Source organism: Echinops telfairi, unplaced genomic scaffold (assembly GCF_000313985.2).
Source record: "Echinops telfairi isolate 266 unplaced genomic scaffold, ASM31398v2 ScPeMD7_18;HRSCAF=68, whole genome shotgun sequence".
NCBI lineage: Eukaryota > Metazoa > Chordata > Mammalia > Afrosoricida > Tenrecidae > Echinops > Echinops telfairi.
Window position 1 is genome coordinate 46102144 of NW_022103915.1, and position 18084 is coordinate 46120227.

The following is an 18084-nucleotide window of genomic DNA, read 5'->3' on the forward strand; positions in this document are numbered from 1 at the left end:
CCTGCCTGCCAGCCCCGCCTGCCCGCCCGCACTCTGGGCGGAGCCGGGGCGCACTGCGCCCACCCTCCCGCAAGGAGCCCTACGGCCGTAGCGAGTTTTCTGTCGCCCGGTCGGCCGGCGGAACTGCGCGAGCGCCGCCGCCATGTGCTGGGAGTCGTGGCTCGCGCTGTGCGCGCTGCTTCTGCTCCTGGTGCAGCTGCTGCGCTTCGTGCGGGCGGACGGCGACCTGAGCCTCATGTGGGCCGAGTGGCAGCGCCGAGCGGCCGGGGCGCGCCGGGACCTCGCTGGCTCGGCTGCCCGCAGCACCCCGTCCTTCCCCCGGCTGCCTGGAGCCGCAGGCGGCGAGCCTGTGCCTACAAGGGCTGCGGGTGGGAGCGGTCGGACCGGGGCTAAGGCGGCATCCTCCGCCCCTTGGTTCGCTGCCTTGCTGAGCGCAAGATGGCAAGGACTTGGGGAACCGCCAGGGTTGCCAAGCGGTCGTAGGAGAGCGCTGTTCCCCCGTGTGACTGGGAGGATCCAGGGCTCCGTTTCTCCGCTTCCTGGAGTTGTTTATCTTCACTTCTCACCTCCTGGAGTTTTGCAATCAAACTTGTGACTGGGGTTTAGCACCATGGGGATGAGCGGGGTGGGGTGGGACTAAGGTAGAATTTTGCCCGGAGTGAGCTGATTACGGGCCAACCCCGCTTTGGGGGGCCGATTCCACTTTTTTCTGTGCCTGGCCTGGGCCGGAGTCGACTCCTTGGCAATGAGTTTGGATTTGAGTGCCATTTTAAACAAGCCTCTAGCGTTACAGGCGTCCTGGTGGCGTCGTGATCACGAGTTGCGCCGCTACTCGTCTGTGAAGAGTTAGGGTCTCTAATGGGGCAGTTCTGCCTGCCCTCTAGGGCCACCTCGAGTAGAGATCTACTCGATGGCAGTGAGTATGGTTTGTTTTGGGATGTTGGATGAATGCAGATGTAGGTAGGTTAAAATTTAACATTTTATCATTTGTTCTTTTAAAATATTTTTTGCTTTTCAATGGAAGTTTTTCTGTTTTATTTTGGTATTGTTAAGGGGTTCTTTTTGGTATGTTTTTCTGTATATGCAATCTAGAATAGGTAAATCAATACTGACAGTAACTAGAGTAATAGTTTCTTAGGGCGGGGAGGTTCAGGGTAAATGGGGAGCTAATAATAATGAGTACAAAGGAGAAGAAGATGTTTTAAAATTGAGTGTGGTGATGATTGCACAACTCTCTTAATATGATTAAACCATTGAATTGTATGATATGTGAATAATATGTCAATGAGACTGTTAAAATCAAGAAAATAAAATAAACAGCTTATGTGCTAGGTAGTGAGCTCTGTACTTAAACACACACCCTCTGGTAGTTTTACAACTGCCTTATAAAGTAGGCATGATTTAACTTATTTTCTAGCTAGGGAAACGTGCTCCAATGAAATGATCTACCCAAGGCAGCCTTTCCAGGCACAGGGCTTATGTGGGTGGGAAAGGCCAGGAGGGGAGTGGTTTCCTCAGGACTAAGTGTTTTGGTGTGCAAGTCTCAAAGCATATGAGGAGGTTTGCCAAAAGTGCTAACTTATAGTTCAGAAGATTGATGATCCTTTCTAAATGAATGTGTGGGAGCTGAAGGGAGACTATAGAACTGCGGTTCTCAGCCTGTGGGTGGTGACCCTTTGGGGGTCGAACAACCCTTTCACAGGGGTCACCTGATTCATAATAGTGGCAAAATGACAGTTATGAAGTAGCAACGGAAATAATTCTATGGTTGGGAGTCAGCACAACATGAGGAACTGTATTCAAGGGTCGCGGCATTAGGAAGGTTGAGAACCACTGCTCTAGAACAAGGTAGAACAGCCCCTGTGAGTTTCTGAGACTAACTCTTTAAGGGAGTAGAAAACCCCATCTTCCTCCTGAGGAGCAGCTGGTGGTTTTGAATTGCATACCTTGAGGTTAGCAACCCCACAGGTAACCCCTACACCACCAGGGCATTTAGGTTATACTTTCAAGGAGGCAAAAATTTGTTCTGGGAACTGTGACTTGTGGCCTCTTAAAAGCCCAACCCTACCGGACAAAATCTTATTTCTTAGTATTTCATTTCATGCCCCCTTTGGGTTTTCTTGGTTCCACATACATGAGCAGCATTGATATAGATCAATCCGTGGAAGAAACACAATTTATATCCGATCAATGGTAGCCAACGATGGCCTAGGTAGATAGCCACCTTTCTCTGCCTGGATTTTGCCATCTAGAAATCAGCTTTGCAGGTGAACTGGCTGCCTCTTGTGACCTTGTAGATGCAGTGTTTGCACCCCAGTGCTTTTGTGTTGAATTGGAGAAGAGTTTATACTTCATGACTTAATCCTACAACTGTCATTCAGTTGTCATCAGTTATGTCACATGTTGAAAAGGTCGCCAAAATCTCATCTCAGTGACTATTGCGCTCTCTGCCAGGTATAGTGACGGTAAGTTAGATTCTCATATCAAGCACAAGTTAAAAGTTAAGATCCTTGAAAAGAATTTTTCAGGAATTGGTCTCATTTTGTAAGTTTGAAGATGAATTTTTTTATTACAGTGGTGTATTATTTTAGAGCAATTTCTTAACCTTTAACTTTCGCTTGATATTATTTTAGACCTATAGAAATTGCTAGGAGCCCTAGTGGCATAGTGGGATACACATTGCACTGCTAATCTCAAGGTCAGCAGTTCAAAACCACTAGCCACCCTGAGAGAAAAAGGTTTTCTACTCCTGTAAAGAGTTACATTCTTGAAACCCATGAGGGTAGTTCTACTCTGTGCTATAGGGTAAGCCTGAGTCAGAATTGACTCAATGGCAGTGAGTTTGGTTTTGAGTATAGAAGTTCCTCATTTGTGTATGCAGTTTAATACTTTCTAATATATTTAGATAAATTAATTACATTAAAAGTTACTCAGGAGATTCAGATAGTTAAATGACAATAGCTATTAAGTTTTAATTTAACTTTTGACTTAAAATTTTAATTTAGCCTTTTCTAATCTTGCAATGTATAAAAAGCATAAACTATATACATGTTCTTAATGTATAAAGCACAAATATATGGACAGTACACAAACAGGTACATAGTATGACTGTGGTATTGAGACTTCATGGGGTTGGCAGATAGAGGAAACTGTCAAGTTGTTGGGGAAATGATGTAGCATGGTTAAGGGAAGATGGTGGTAAGCTAGAAAGATAGGTCAGCTCTATCAAGGTTAAAAAATCCTTTTTATAGGTTTTTTACCTTTTTTATCATTTAAGAATATCGCTAACATAATACAAAGCTTTAAAAGAATCTATAGTGAAAACATTTCTCCCACCCTTGTTCCTACCACCCGGGGTGGTTTTTTCTGGAGGTAGTTACCGTTTCCTGCCTCTTGTGCATCCACATAGGTCCCCAGGTAGCACAAGTAGTTTGTAATGAGCTTCTAATCTAACAGTTCGCTATTCAAACCCATCCAGTGGCATCTCAGAAGAAGGCCAGGTAATAAAACCTTGGGGCAGTTCTACTTTGTAACTCATGGGGTCCCATCAGCTGGAATTGACCCAGTGGCAACGGGTTTGGTTTAGCGTGGGGTGTCCCTTAGGGAAATTGCCAGCATTTTCAAAGGTATATTTCCCATGGTGAAATGTCAGGGTGACTAATATTACACTTAGCTTTAGAAAGATCCGGGCGCAAGTCCAGGGCAAGGAATCCTGGCAGAGCAGTCCGTGTGAGGAGAATGCAAGGTTCAGCTGACAGACACCCCGTCTGAGTGAACTGTGAAGTGGCTGCCAGGCCAGATTCGGCCAGCCTGGCTCATTTGTAGATGTTTCTGAAGCAGCAGCTGCGAACAATAACAGATGGCTTCTGATCACTTGCCATGTGTGCTGGTCCCTGGAAACGCAACAGTGACTAAGCCAGCCATGGCCCAGGCCTGCCTTCTGGGGGACCAACGCAACTGTTCCCCGCTCTCCACATGGTCCAGGCCCCACGGAATCCCGGGTCCTGCTCTGGGTGTCTCCTTCTCTAGGAATGCTGGCCCACTCGAGCGTGTGCAGAGGGAAGGTAGCAGGAAAAGGTCTCCCCTCAGCCGCCACCCCTTTCTCCACAGAATGGGAGCTGACTGATATGGTGGTGTGGGTGACTGGGGCATCCAGTGGAATCGGCGAGGAGCTGGCGTACCAGCTCTCTAAACTGGGAGTTTCTCTTGTGCTGTCAGCCAGAAGAGTGGACGAGCTGGAGAGGGTCAAACAAAAATGCCTCGGTAAGTAGCAAAAGAACCATGGTGCTTCCTAGAAATAACTCCTAGGTCATCAGAATCCAAACTCAAAAACAGTTTGGGGAATTTTAGGAGAAAGAGTGGAGTTTTCCTCCGCAGAAAACTTGCCAGCTCTTAACACTCCAAGTGCTTTGGCCCCAAAGCTCGTTTGTTCTCCCAACTAGCGATTCTTTCTTTTTGCTTCTCTTGTTCTGTTGCCTCTCTGCCTTATTGGACTGACTCTTAATGTGGAGATTGACCACTCATTCTCTCGAATGCTGGTGGATTTTCATGCCCAGGTGGCATGCCTTCTTGTCTGAGAGAAAGAGCAGCGTGGTTCTTCTGCCTGGCATTTGTCTTAGCTGGCTGGTGCGGTGGTCAAAGGGAGACCCTAAGTCATGGCCTTAGCAAACAGAGCTTCCATTCTCTCACAGGTTAGGAGACTCGAAATCCGAATTCAGGGTGCCAACTTTTCTTCCTCGGTTACCTCTAGGAGAGGCTTCTTTTCAACATCTGTGAGCTCAGCGTGCCTTAGGGCTCTCCCTGTGTCTGACACCAGTCTTTCCCTGGCTCCAGGAGGGTCTCATCACAGGGAACCCTGGTCTAAAGAAAGGAGCCCTGGCAGCATAGTGGTTACTTGTTGGGCTGCTAGCTGCGAGGCCAGCAGTTTGAAACACCGTGGAGTGAAAGACGAGGCATCTACTCTCAGAAAGAGTTACAGTCTCGGAGACTCACAGGCGCAGTTTGACTCTGTCCGGTGGGATCACTGCGTCAGCATCGACTTGATGGCAGTGAGGTGGTGTTTGGGGCTGATGCAGTCCACTACTGCTCTTTTGTCTTGGTGGAGGTACCCGGGCCCCTCCTCTCTTTTGCGTCTCTTTCCGTTTATCTGGCCTAAGAGACTAAGTGATGCTGGCCACATCCCAGGGAGATTCCCCTGTCATCCAACCAGGGAGATGTCCTGAGGAAAGTTGCTGCATCCCACCCTCATCCGCTTACAGCTCATTAACTGATCACATCCGTCACATCATGGAGTCTATCTTTCAGTAGATAATTGCCTCGTTCCCTCTCTGCCAAACCACCAAGAATCATTAGCCAGCCAAGTTGACACATGACCGTAACCATGACAGGAACTAGAAAGAATCCATGCTGATGTAGCTAAATAGCTAAAAACCAATATGGATGTACATATATGAAAAAGATATCGATAAAATATGTGTAAAAAGATCTGTAATATATAAAGGAAAAAAGCTGAAATGGGATGATATAGTAAAAATTATAAATGGACCTTGATCTACTAACAGGCTTTCTTTTTTTTTTTTCTTTTCTTTTTCTTTTTTTTTTTTCAGCCAATCTGGGTTTTTTTCCTTTTTTTGCTTCTTTAAAATTTTGTATGTCAGTAGCTTTTTTGTTTGTTGGTTTGTCGGTGCGGCTGCCGTTGTCGCCATGTTCTTATGCGCCGCTTTGGCGCTGTGCTGTCAAAGCCAACCCCAATTTTATTCACACATTGATATGTCTGCACGCCCACCTAGATAAGAGAGGTTGGACAAGAAAAAATATGAGAAGAAAATAAAGGAACCATGGCCCCAGAGGGACATGGGAGTGTGGGAGGTAGGGGAAGGGAGGAGGGTTGGCCAACCTAGGGACAAGGGAGCAACAAATGGTTCAAAACCAATGGTAGGGAGGGGATGGGAGGACTGGTAGGGAGTGACCAAGGGCAAGGTAACTGTGAGGAATTACCAAATCCAGAATGAAGGCTGAACATGGTATTGGGACAGGAGGAAAGCATAAAGAAATAGAGGAAAGAAGTAGGAGGCAAAGGGCATACATAGAAGCCTAAATACAGACATGTACATATGTAAATATATTTAAGATTATGGGGGAACGGACCTAGGTGCAAATAATTATAGGCTTGGTAGTAGGGGGCAGATGGACATTGGGCCTCCTCATGCGCATTCCCTTAATACAAGAGCACCTTGCTCAGCTAAACGGTCATTTCATGATACCTAACCTTCCCGACATGATCACTGAAGACAAATGTGTGCATAAGTAAGTGTGGTGAAGAAGGCTGATGGTGCCCAGCTATCGAGACCTAGTGGCTGGGGACTTAAAGGCTTGAAAGTAAACAAGCGGCCATCTAGCTCGGAAACAACAAAGCCCACATGGAAGCAGCACACCAACATGTGTGATCATGAATGTGATCATGAAGGGACCAGACTTCAAACACCAAAGGCGGGGGTGGGGGTGGGGGTGGGGGTCATATCCTCGTCAATGAGGGTGGCGAGTGATGGGGACCCAATGCCCATCTCTAGACAACTGGACATACCTTGCAGAGGGGTCGTGGGGAGGAGATGAGTCACTCAGGGTTCAGTATAGCAATAGCGAAACCCACAACCTCCTCTAGTTCTTAAACGCTTCCTCCCCCCAACTACCATGACCCAAATTCTGCCTTGCAGACCAGAGGATGCACAACGGTACAGATGGGAATTGGAAACTCAGGGAATCTAGGACAGATGAACCCCTCAGGACCAGGGGTGACAGTGGCGATACCAGGAGGAAAGGGGAGTGTAGAAAGGGGGAATTGATCACAGGGAGCTACATATAACCTCCTCTCTGGGGGACGGGCTGCAGAGGGGTGGGTGAAGGGAGACGGCTGGGCAGTGTAAGATAAGCTATAATAATAATTTATAAATTATTAAGGGTTCAGGGGGGAGGGGAAAAAAGGAAAATGAGCTGATACCGGGAACCCAAGAGGAAAGCGAATTTTGGGAATGATGAGGGCAACAAATGTACAGGTGTGCTTTACACAATTGATTTATGTATTGTGATGAATTGTATGAGCTCCAATAAAATGATTTAATTTAAAAATATTATAAATGGATTCATAGCTTTCATTTTCATAAATAGGGCAGTAGCACTGATGTTCTTGTGTGTGTGTTTAGTGTAGTTATGTTCACATTGGGAGTAGCCTTAAGTAATGTGGCTATTTGTCATGGGACATTTGGTACCAAAACTGAGATCGTTTGTAAATTTTCAGCCGATTATTTTTGGTCATTTATTTCCACGCATCTTCCTTTTTTCACTGTTTAACTTTGCCGATCAAGCTAGCCACCCCAAGATGAGCGTTAGTTGCCATGTTGTCACTCCGCAAGGCCACCCAGCCTCTTTCATGATACCACTTTCTTTTTTCCCCACTCATTTTATTAGGGGCTCACACAACTCTTATCACAATCCATACATGCATCAATTGTACAAAGCACATTTGTACATTCGTTGCCCTCATCATTCTCAAAACACTTGCTCTCCACCTAAGCCCCTGGCATTAGCTCCTTATTTTTTCCCCTCCCTCCCGGATCCCTCTCCCTCATGAACCCTAGATAATTTATAAATTATTATTTTGTCCGACGTCTCCTTTCACCCACTTTTCTGTTGTGCATTCCCCAGGGAGGAGGTTATATGTAGATCCTTGTAATCGGTTTCCCCTTTCCACTCCACTCTCACCACTGGACCTGAAGGGATCATCTGCTCTGGATTCCCTGTGTTTCCTCTCTGTACCAATGTACATCTTCTGGTCTAGCCGGATATGTAAGGTAGAATTGGGATCATGAGAGTGGAGGGGGGAGAGGAAGCATTTAGGAACTAGAGGAAAGTTGTGTGTTTCAGTATTGCTACACTGCACCCTGACTGGCTGGTCTCCTCCCCACGGCCTTTCTATAAGGGGATGTCCAATTGCCTCCAGATGGGCTTTGGGTCTCCACTCCGCACTCCCCCTCATTCACAATGATATGATTTTTTGTTCTGATGATGACTGATAACTGATCCCTTAGGCACCTCATGATCATGCAGGCTGGTGTGCTTCTTCCATGTGGGCTTTGTTGCTTCTGAGCTAGGTGGCCGCTTGTTTCAAAGGCCTTGTGTGTCACTGAACTGAGTCACTTCTTGTGGGCATTGTTCTGCCCTGCTGTGACTTGCAAGGCCATCCGTCCCCCGCCCCCACCCACTGCCCTAAAGTAGATGAATTATATGAGCATCACTTAGCTGGAGCCTTTCACTAGTGAGGTCATAGGTGCACACTTTTTCATGTCTCATTACATTTGCTTTTTCTCGATCCACTAGAATAAAGCCGTTTTACTTCCCTCTTATTTTTCTCTAGTTCCCGTGATGATTTCCTAAAGGGGTATTACTTGTATTTCGTAGTTGAAGGAAGGAAATTAGGTAGTTGGCTGTAACTGGACCCTTTTTGCTTCTGCTTATCAGAAGGAGAATTATAACTAATTTTCTTTTTGACTTATAAATTCCAAGATTGTGTCTTTTTTAATTTACCTCCTGGAATCGTAATGTCTGGAGGGAATCTTGTGCATGTCATTTAGCTGTCAGACTCTGAGCTTCAGACAGATTTTAAGCAATATATATATTTGTAAAATAGCAACTAATCTTTGTGAGTTGGCCACAAAACAAATGTACTTCTAAAGAAATTGTTCTAAAATACTCATATTGTTTAGCTTGTAGGAGCAGCTTACTTTCTGCTGTGTGTTGCAAGTTGAAATGAGGTGGCCCCAATCGGCGCTTTGTCTGATCAGCTGTTGCTATATAATCACCAGACCTCTTCTTCATCACAGGGAAACTCTTCCTTAGGATCATCCAAAATTGAGAGTTTGTTGCCAATTCTTTTTTATAACTTTATTTTATGTTTATTGATTGTGATCCCCACAATGCACCATCACCTCTTCCCTCCTGCCCTGGGTTTTCCATGTCATTTCTGCCTTCTCTCCTAGCCCTTCTGAATGTTGCCCTTTTGATCTGAAATGATCGGTGGTTCTGAGGCCTGTGTACTCTCTAGTGTTACTGTTCCCCTTAGACATGGGCCTGTTATCTGGCTGAAAATGAAGCCATGGGGTAAATTCAACTCCAAACCTCAAGGGTGCTACCAGGGCTTCTACCAGTCTCTGACGTGAAGTATTCTTGTGAAATAAGCAATGGATGGAGTAAGGGGCTTGAATGAACAATGACATGATGCCCACACTAATTTTTAAGGGTTTTTTGTTTAGAAAATGGCAATTTAAAAGGAAAAGATGTACTCGTTTTGCCCCTTGACCTGACCGACATAAATTCCCATGAAGCGGCTACCAAGGCTGTTCTCCAGGAGTTTGGTAAAGTAAGTTGCATTGAGTTGGTAAGGTTTTACTTTGATGTATCTGCAAAAGAGATCCCCATCTGTGTTGGTTTCATTAAAGGACTTTAAGCAAAAGGGATTCAGGCAGTGAGAGCTGGCCCATGAGTTGGGCCTCTTTATCTCTGATTTTAGGCCCAAAGTGCTTTCTCTGTCTTAAAAAGTACAAATTTCTCTGCGTAGAACAAAGACTAAAACCCATGCCATTCAGTCGATGCTGACTCCTAGTGACCCGATAGGACAGGGTAGAACTGCCCCTGGATGTTTCTGAGACTGTTTACGGGATTAGAAAGCCCTTTCTCCTTGGGAGCAACTGGTGGTTTTGAACTGCAGACCATGCGGTCCACAGCTCAATGCATAACCACTATGCCACCAGGGTTCTATGATTAGAAAAAGGAAGCGAAAGTTCACTGTGGCTTTGATTTTTATAATATTCATTACTTTGCATAAAGTCACTTAAAATGGGGATTTAAGTCCATAGTGAAGTTTGCTGGGTTTCTCTTCTTTTGTTTTGCTCACATGTGTGACTTCTAAAACGAAACCATTGTTCTGTTGGTTCTTCAAGTTAGACCCTGATATGCCCCTTTTCTAATTTTATTTAACTAGATTGACATTCTGGTCAACAATGGTGGACGATCCCAACGTTCTTTGTTCATAGACACCAGCCTGGATGTCTACAGAGAGCTCATGGTGCTGAACTATCTAGGGACGGTGTCCTTGACAAAGCATGTTCTGCCTCACATGATCGAGAGGAAGCAAGGCAAGATCTTCACTATCAACAGCATCGTAGGTTTCATGTCTGCACCCCTTGCCAGTGGGTATTGTGGCAGCAAGCATGCTCTTCGGGTAAGGCTCAGACTCAGCTCTCCTTGAGCTCATTTAAACATCTCTTATGGCGTGTACCGTCCTCATTGCATGAGGCCATTGAACTTGGGCAGGGATGGGGGCAGACAGAGAGACCTTTGGTAAAGGGTACCCCCAAAACATGCTATGAAAGACTTGAGCCACACATACCTGCGACTTATTCAGTAAGCACGTCTTGAGCACGTGAACTGGGACGTGCACTGCAGTGGATCATGAGGATAGAAAGATGAGAAGGTCTATGCCTCTGCCTTCAAGAAGTACACATTGTTGCCCCCCATGGGACCTTCCTGCTCACTACATCTTCATGGCAACCTGGAAGGTGGAGGCGTTCAGTAGGTATACCAGTATCTGAAGGTGAAGATGACCAGGCTTTTCCCCCCTTCTTCTCCATGAACAGTATATGCCCTCTTTCTGGCTTCCCAGATAAGTATAAAGTGAACTGATCACTAGAGATTTTACACACGGTACTAGATGAGATTTCAAACAAAGGGCATTTTTATTACTAAACAGGTTGGTTTGCATGGACCCCTCACCTTTAGCTATAAGAGGGCAGAAAGTTAGAGGTATGAGGATTCCTCATTCAGTTACGGAGGGTTTTTTGGTTTGGTTGGTTGGTTGGGTCATCTCCAGTCAGGCACTGGGTTAGGCTTTGACAGTGTACACCCTCCTGGGAGGCCATGTGCTAGGTAGCAGTGGGGAAGGCTGGTATCTGAATGTGCTGTGGGTGAGATGTTTAGCCTTTACTAGTTAGCCCAGCCTAATAGCAACCATGTAGTCTGGAACAATGCCCCAATTTAGGGAATGAGATAAGGACGAGCAGAAGGCCTGTTGGCTACTTACTGATTTAAAGATCTTAATCAAATGATGGCATGGCCAGTGTCTTTAGTATGTAAAGGTCTAGCTGATTTTTACCACAGCCATTCCATAGCAGTCATATTTCCATCTAGTCCTCCATTATCTTATCACCTGCCCCCCCCCCCCAAAAGAGAAAGGTTTGGTGTCTTAGTTACCTAGGACTGCTACACAGAAATACCGCACCTGGATGGCTGTAACCAACAGAGATTTAGTCTTGCACTATTTAGGAAGCTAGAGGTCTGAACACAGGGCGCCGGCTGTTGGAGGCGGCTTTCTCTCTGTGGCTTAGGGGAAGGTCCTTAATCCTTAGCTCTTGGATGATCTCCATATGGCATGGGGTTTACCTTCTCCTCTCTGCTCCCCTCATTTGCCTCTGTAATCTCTATCATATCTCAAAGGAGAGTGGTTTAAGACATACCCTACCCCGATACTGACTCGCCGACACAGGAAAGCCCCCCCTACGTGGGATTAAAACTACAAGTATGGGGTGAGGACTTACAGCCCACATTTTGGGGTGGGGGGGCACAATTCAATCCAGAATGTTGGGTGACACCAATGCAGACTGTTAAAATAATACATTGCAAAAAATGGAATTCTCTTTGAGCATCTCTGCTGATACTAACTCCTCCTGCTCCTCCTTACCCTTGACGTTGGCACGTCAGACCCCTACCTCACTTTAGACTGCAGGGCATTGGGAAAACCCATACTCCAGGGAGAACACGCACCAGCCCTGTTAGAGTGGGGCCGTGGGGTCTGGTTTGAGGAGTGTACCTCAGTGCTTACCGACAGCGAAACCACTGATGTGAGGACCTGCCACGGCCAAAGGGTTTGCGAGTCAGTCAGATGCAGGGGTCTGCTCTCGATTGCCCACTGTCTTTAGATTAAAAATGCCTGATTCACTTGCACAATTCTATTGTCTTTTATGCAGGCACTCTCAAACCTATATTTTAATAAATATGTTGCTATTGTCCTGCATAAAAGGTTGAAGTAATGTTAAGCTTATAAAAGAAAAACAAGGTCTGCCTTTAATCTTATTTCTTTTAAAATTCTTATTCGTTTTTTTTTTTGTGTGCCTGTTAGGGTTTTTTCAATAGCCTCCGCATTGAGCTTGCTGCATACTACCCTGGTATAATAATTTCTAGCATTTACCCAGGACCTGTGCAGTCAAATATTGTGAAGAATGCCATAACTGAAGACCTGAAGGTAAAGATTTCTGCTTGAGAAGTAATATGGATGCTTTTAGTAGATACATACTGGTGATCTATCACAGCATCTTAGTGCGTTCCTGCTAGAGGTGCTTAGCGATGAAACTAAGACATTAGCTTAGCTGAATGCTTTGCCATGCTTGCTACCTTATCTTATATAAGTCATCTAGTCTCGTGTGAGTTATCAATATTTAAGAAACCCAGTTTCTGCCAATTCACACACAGCAACTTTGGAAGAGGTTATATAGCTTAGTTTTGATCTATCACATCTCACTGGGACATTTAGAGGGATTCTGTGGAAGGCACTTGGAAAAAGCTTTGTTGAATTGTGATTACTTTAGGTTAGGCTTGCTGAAGCCTGGGCACCCCTTAGCTCACGGTTACGCACTGTGGTCTAGTGAGTAGATAGCAAGGGTCTCACAAAGAAGAATACAGTATAACTCAGTAATGCAATCCCTGCCCACCCCTCCCACAGGACTGCGAAGATTTATTTTTAGTAGGCATAAATATGTATATGCTTCTTTATAAACGGTCCTAGATACGTATTGTCACATTTTCTCTGGAGGCGCCGAGATAAAGTTGAAAATGCACCCAGTTGGAAGGGAGAGACTTGGAATCCTGTCCTCGTTCTCCCATAGGGCCTGTGTGAACACAGATGAGTTACTCCCTCTCTGGGTCTTAGTTTATGGATTTGAAGAATGAAAGCTAGTTCATAAGCGTAGCAGTAACAGACATTTTCACTACCGAGAAGCCTCTTTTATATTCTTTCTCCACTTCATCCCTGTGGGCCCATATTTTATGAGATTTCATTTGCAAAATGTGTGTATTTATAATTTGCTTTAAAATGCTTATTAACATGATATCATCACTCAGCACATTAAGACGATGTAGTTCTAATAAAAAATTAAGAGCCTTCATCTTTTACTTACCTGCAGAAGCTTAACTGATAGAGTTGTGGTATCTGCTAGGGGTTTTTTTTTACTGTTACAAGGTTTGGAAGCCGCCACTAGTACCAGTGGGGCCTCGTTATGGGGCTGGAGGCCCTGGAAAGGAGTCCCATCATTAAAAGGCCTCTGGGTCCTTTGTAGATTCTATGTTTGTGAGATAGTGTCTATACATACTCAGCATTCACTCTAATCTCTTCATTTTCTCAGGCTTTAGGTAATGCTGGAGACCAGTCCTTCAAGATGGCAACCAGTCGTTGTGCCCGGTTGATTTTAATTTCTATGGCCAATGATTTGAAAGATGTCTGGATCTCTGATCATCCCATTTTGTTTATGGCGTACTTGGGCCAGTATATGCCAATCTTGACTGGGTGGCTAGCCAACAAATTAGGAAAGAGAAGAATTGAGAATTTTAAGAGTGGCATGGTAAGACCAGTTTACAAGTTTTTAAAATGTGTCGATTCTGTAGAAAAGTACAAACTTTCCTAGTATTTAAAAAACATTTCTTACTACTCCTCTGCCAACCACATGATAGATATTAAAAAATATATTCCTTAGCTTGTCTGTTGATTTGCTATAAATTATGACTGGTTTTAGAAAAAAGAAGCTTTTTACAAGATAAAACCAAATCAAAGATTGACTGACATTTCTTCTACACTTACTATTTGATCTCGTGGTGTAGGGGTTACACCTTGGGCTGTGATCTGCTGTCAGCAGTTCGAAACCACCAGATGCTCTGTGGGAGAAAGAGGGAGGCTTTCTACTCCTATTAGCAGTTACAGTCTCTGAACTCACAGGGGCAGTTCTACCCTGTCCTAATAGGTTGCTGTGAATCAGCAGTGACTTGATGGCAGTGAGGGATTTTTTTTTTATTGCTTGACCAATATTTGTACATAATTTGCTCATTGACTACCTGGAACAAAGTTTCTTAGATTTTTTCATCAGAGCTATTTAGAATTAAAGGAGATGTCCTCTTTAGTCAAGGATTCTTCCCACACTCACCTGTTACTGCCTGTGTTGCCTACGCCTGACTTCTTCAGTTCTAGCCTATGATGGTGTGATTCTCCATGCCCCAAGTGCTTCTCCACCCTCAAACTCCTGTCCATCCTGTAAGTCTCAGTGCAGGCATCACCTCCTCGGGGTGATCCTGGGTCTTCCCTCTGCTTCTCCCTGGGACCATGTGTACCTCAGCACCAAATTTGCCCACCAAAGCATTTACGACAATGTCACGTGCAGTAGATACATGTCACTGGACAGTCTTGCTGCCCTCTCTGCCCTCCTTCCTGAAATTCTCTGCACATCTTAAGATTCCCCTCTGTCCATGTCCAAGAAAATATGGCGAATATTTATTCTTTCAGGCACATTCTTAATAGCAAACAGGGAATAGGAATTATATATTATCGTTTCTGAGAAAATTATAACCAGCAGAAGAGTGGAATGTGTAAGCAGCGCAGAAAATGTTAAGCCAAAATGTATGGTTATCATTATACAAAGAAAATGTCTTGCTGCTGATGGTTTTTATTGTTATCTCTTTCATTGGTTGTGTATATGTGTATATCACATATCTATAGATGAATTATAAAAAATCGTGTACTATTACGATATGCTTACTGTTAAAACTCATGCTTTTATTTTCTTTCTAATCCTGGGTTTGATGGTAGCACTTAGTGGAGTTCAAAGACTTAAGTGTGACAGAGTATGCATTTAAAAAAAAGCATTGTTTCAGAGGTGAAAGTGGGACCAGGGGCTGGGGATTTTCTGTCCCGCTTGAGGAGTTGTTGAGTTCCTAGGTGGGGCAAATGGTTAATGTGCTCAGGTGTTAACTGGACGGTTTGAGTCCATGCAGAGGTGCCTATTACCTACTTCTGAATAATAAACCAACTAAGGAACAGTTCCCCTCTGACACATGTGGGCTTGCCATGAGTGGGACTGAGCTGACAGAAATTCGTTTTATAATTTTTAGGATTGAAGGACACTAAGCTATACTGAATCCTGTTTACCAGGATCCTCCCTCCCCGGTCCCCTTATTAGAGCAAATTGTTAGAAATGGTAAATTCTTATTTTAGGGATTATCAGTTTGTCTTGCTTTCTTCTTTAAATGATAGATGAAAAGTTCACAAATCATTTTAGAATTACCCATCAAATATTTTAATTCAACATACTCTGACTTATTCTTTGGAATTGTGACATCTAGGTGACTCAGTGGGTTATGAGTTGGGCTGCTAACTGAAAAGGTAAGCAGTTCAAAACCACTAGCTGCTTCACAAAAGAAAGATGAGGATTTCTGCTCCTATTGGAAACCCACAGGGGCAATTCTAATCTGTCCTGTAGGTTGTCAAAAGTCAGAATCAACTCAATGAGTTGATTTTAAATTTTTTTAATTTTTAATTTTAATTTTTAATTTAAATTTTTTTTAGAATTTTTAAAAATTGAATTTATTAAGACAATTAATAAATTGTAGGTATTGTACTGTTCCAGAATAATAATAGAGAATTCAGCATTTAAGAAATGTCATGCGCTACATATTACTTACTACTATAGAGTAAGTTAGAATGATATTAAGCCCATTAGAGAATTTTTTTTGTTAAGTCTAGTATTTTGGTTGTGATTTTTATTCTAACTTAAGCATCTCCCCAGGTTTTGTAAACATTCTTAGCTCTTAGTCATAGAGATATAGTTCCTACAAACAAGGAATTGTCAAAACTGAAGTAAATATAAGGAGGGAACTGATTCATGTTGCTCCCATTCTGTTACAGGATGCAGACACCTCATATTTTACATCCTTGAAGAAAAAGCACAATTGAAGGAACACTTGGATTTTTCAAGCTCCTGGAGAGAGACGGAAAACACAAAAATAACAATCTTCTTATACTGAAGGCTAATTTATGGTTTTGCTTTTTAATAGATGTAACTTTTCTTTCAACATAATAGATGATGGATTACCATGAATTTTACAATAAAATAACACATATTCTTAGATACAGTATTTTTAAGTAGTGTAGTATAGATTCTGGAAGTCAAGGTTTGCAAAATACTAACCAAAGCATTGCAGTAATGTATTTAACCTAAGTAAATGAACTATTTCTCACAAGGCAGAGTGGTTGGCCATGCACAGTCAGAAATCGTCCTACCCCCAGATGCTTACAAAGTCCTGGAAGAGTAGATAGGTTCACAAATGACTGTACTTTGAAATGGTAGATAGGAATCATAAAAACCAGCATTTATTAAACACCTGTTATCTGTATTTTCTGTGCTGGTGTGCTTTGTATTACTTGATTCATCCATTCCTCCAAACAGCCTTATAGAGTAGCTAGTATCGCCCCCATTTACAGCTGGAGGAAGAGACCCTACAGCAATCAGGTATTAGTTCTCCAAGGTCACACAGTGAGTAAGGGGTAAAGCCGGTATGAAACCCTGCTCAGGACTATTGACAACATCCGAACACTATAGTTATTATAATTATATTTTCTTTTCACTTTTACCACCTTGCAATAGAAAACATCCACAGACCCCAAAAGGAAATCTTTAATATTTCTTGAATATTTACTTTCAAGAAGGCTGTGACAAAAGACAAACGTGATTCTTTTTTTTTCATTCGTTGGAATTTAATACATATATCATTCTATATTTCTGTTAGGTCAAGTAGAATATACAACTACTACCACAATTAGTTTCCAAATATTCGTTTTGTAAGTGAACTCCTTAACACAAACATTCTCATCTACAAGTTCAAAGTTTAGCAGGAGTCAAAGTCACGTCCACAAAATCACGGTGAATTATTTGTTGGGTAGTTGGAGGTCAGCCTGATGGTATGCAGGGAAAGAACAAAGGTGCTGACTTCTGGCAAGATGGCGACCAGGTAGGCAGCTTGCGTTGGGACTCCATGGAGATAGGTGAACGGGAAGATGGGGAGGTCCAGTAGGGGATCTCCGGCTGTCAGTTAATTCCCACAACAGCCCAGAGTGCTTCCCTGAATGGGGAGCCGACTTCCATACCCTCTCCTGCACATACTGCGAAGTTCCAGGGACCCATGGCCTGGTGCAGGGACTGCTCTGGCCTGCACTGCTGTGGACCCCACCATGGTGACCACCACTGGTCATTCACCAGCGCCCTGGGTGCTACGCCCTAAGCTCGCCATCTGCTAAGCAGAGGCTCATGCAGTCGTCGTTTGATACCCCAAATGGACTGGGGCCCTCCCTCTGCCCACTGGTGGATCCCTTCTCCACGACCCACATTCTCTTCCCCTTCCCTGCTCTTCCCAGCCCTCTCCCGCTGCCCACAGTTGGAGCTGTGTGCTAAGCTGACAGCTGAGGTCTCCCCTCCTCCCCCATCTACAGTGGCTCTAGCCACGGACGGATCCCCAATGCTGCCCTGCTCCCCCTGCATTACATCTCGTGCCCCCATGCCTGGGCCATCACTTCATACCGTGGCCTGTGCATCTGCGGACAGATTTCATAGCTTCAAACAGACTCCTACAGATGCCTGAGCGGTGCTTGAATGAACACAGTCCAGCCATGGAGCCTGACGACTGAGAGGGCCATCCAAGCCTTCCTCCAAACAATTCTGATAAGCTAGGGTGAGAGGGAAATCCCAGTGGGACATAGCCATAACACACACACACACACACACACACACCCCTCCCCCAGGGAAGTTGGCTATGGGCAGCTCACAGAAGTATTCCTACCAACCTCTCACAAAGAGACCAGGGCTCTTTGACTCCCGGGAAGATGGTGCCAAGTTCCTCCAAAACAACATGCAGATAGCAACTTGGCTCAATGACCTCGACTAG

The 18084-nt window shown here is 44.3% G+C and overlaps 1 protein-coding gene and 1 pseudogene across 1 annotated transcript; one reads left to right on the forward strand and one right to left on the reverse strand.

Moving 5' to 3' along the window:
• Positions 1–144, reverse strand: part of LOC101656243 — a 12521-nt pseudogene extending 12377 nt beyond the window's left edge.
• A 3966-nt stretch (positions 145–4110) lies between these two features.
• DHRS7 (dehydrogenase/reductase 7) lies at positions 4111–16539 on the forward strand. The gene is made up of 6 exons (XM_004698626.2): positions 4111–4263; positions 9306–9412; positions 10034–10273; positions 12227–12349; positions 13506–13721; positions 16052–16539. Exons 1-6 carry the CDS (start codon positions 4128–4130, stop codon positions 16097–16099), a joined length of 870 nt encoding a protein of 289 aa, XP_004698683.2. The 5' UTR covers positions 4111–4127; the 3' UTR covers positions 16100–16539.
• Positions 16540–18084: the final 1545 nt, after the last annotated feature.

Excerpts from the sequence above, each read along its gene's own strand:
- DHRS7 (XM_004698626.2), top strand. The coding sequence starts at position 4,128 with ATGGTGGTGTGGGTGACTGGGGCATCCAGTGGAATCGGCGAGGAGCTG. Across the intron at positions 4,264-9,305 it reads GGTCAAACAAAAATGCCTCG|AAAATGGCAATTTAAAAGGA; the intron begins GTAAGTAGCAAA and ends TTTTTTGTTTAG. Across the intron at positions 12,350-13,505 it reads CCATAACTGAAGACCTGAAG|GCTTTAGGTAATGCTGGAGA; the intron begins GTAAAGATTTCT and ends TCATTTTCTCAG.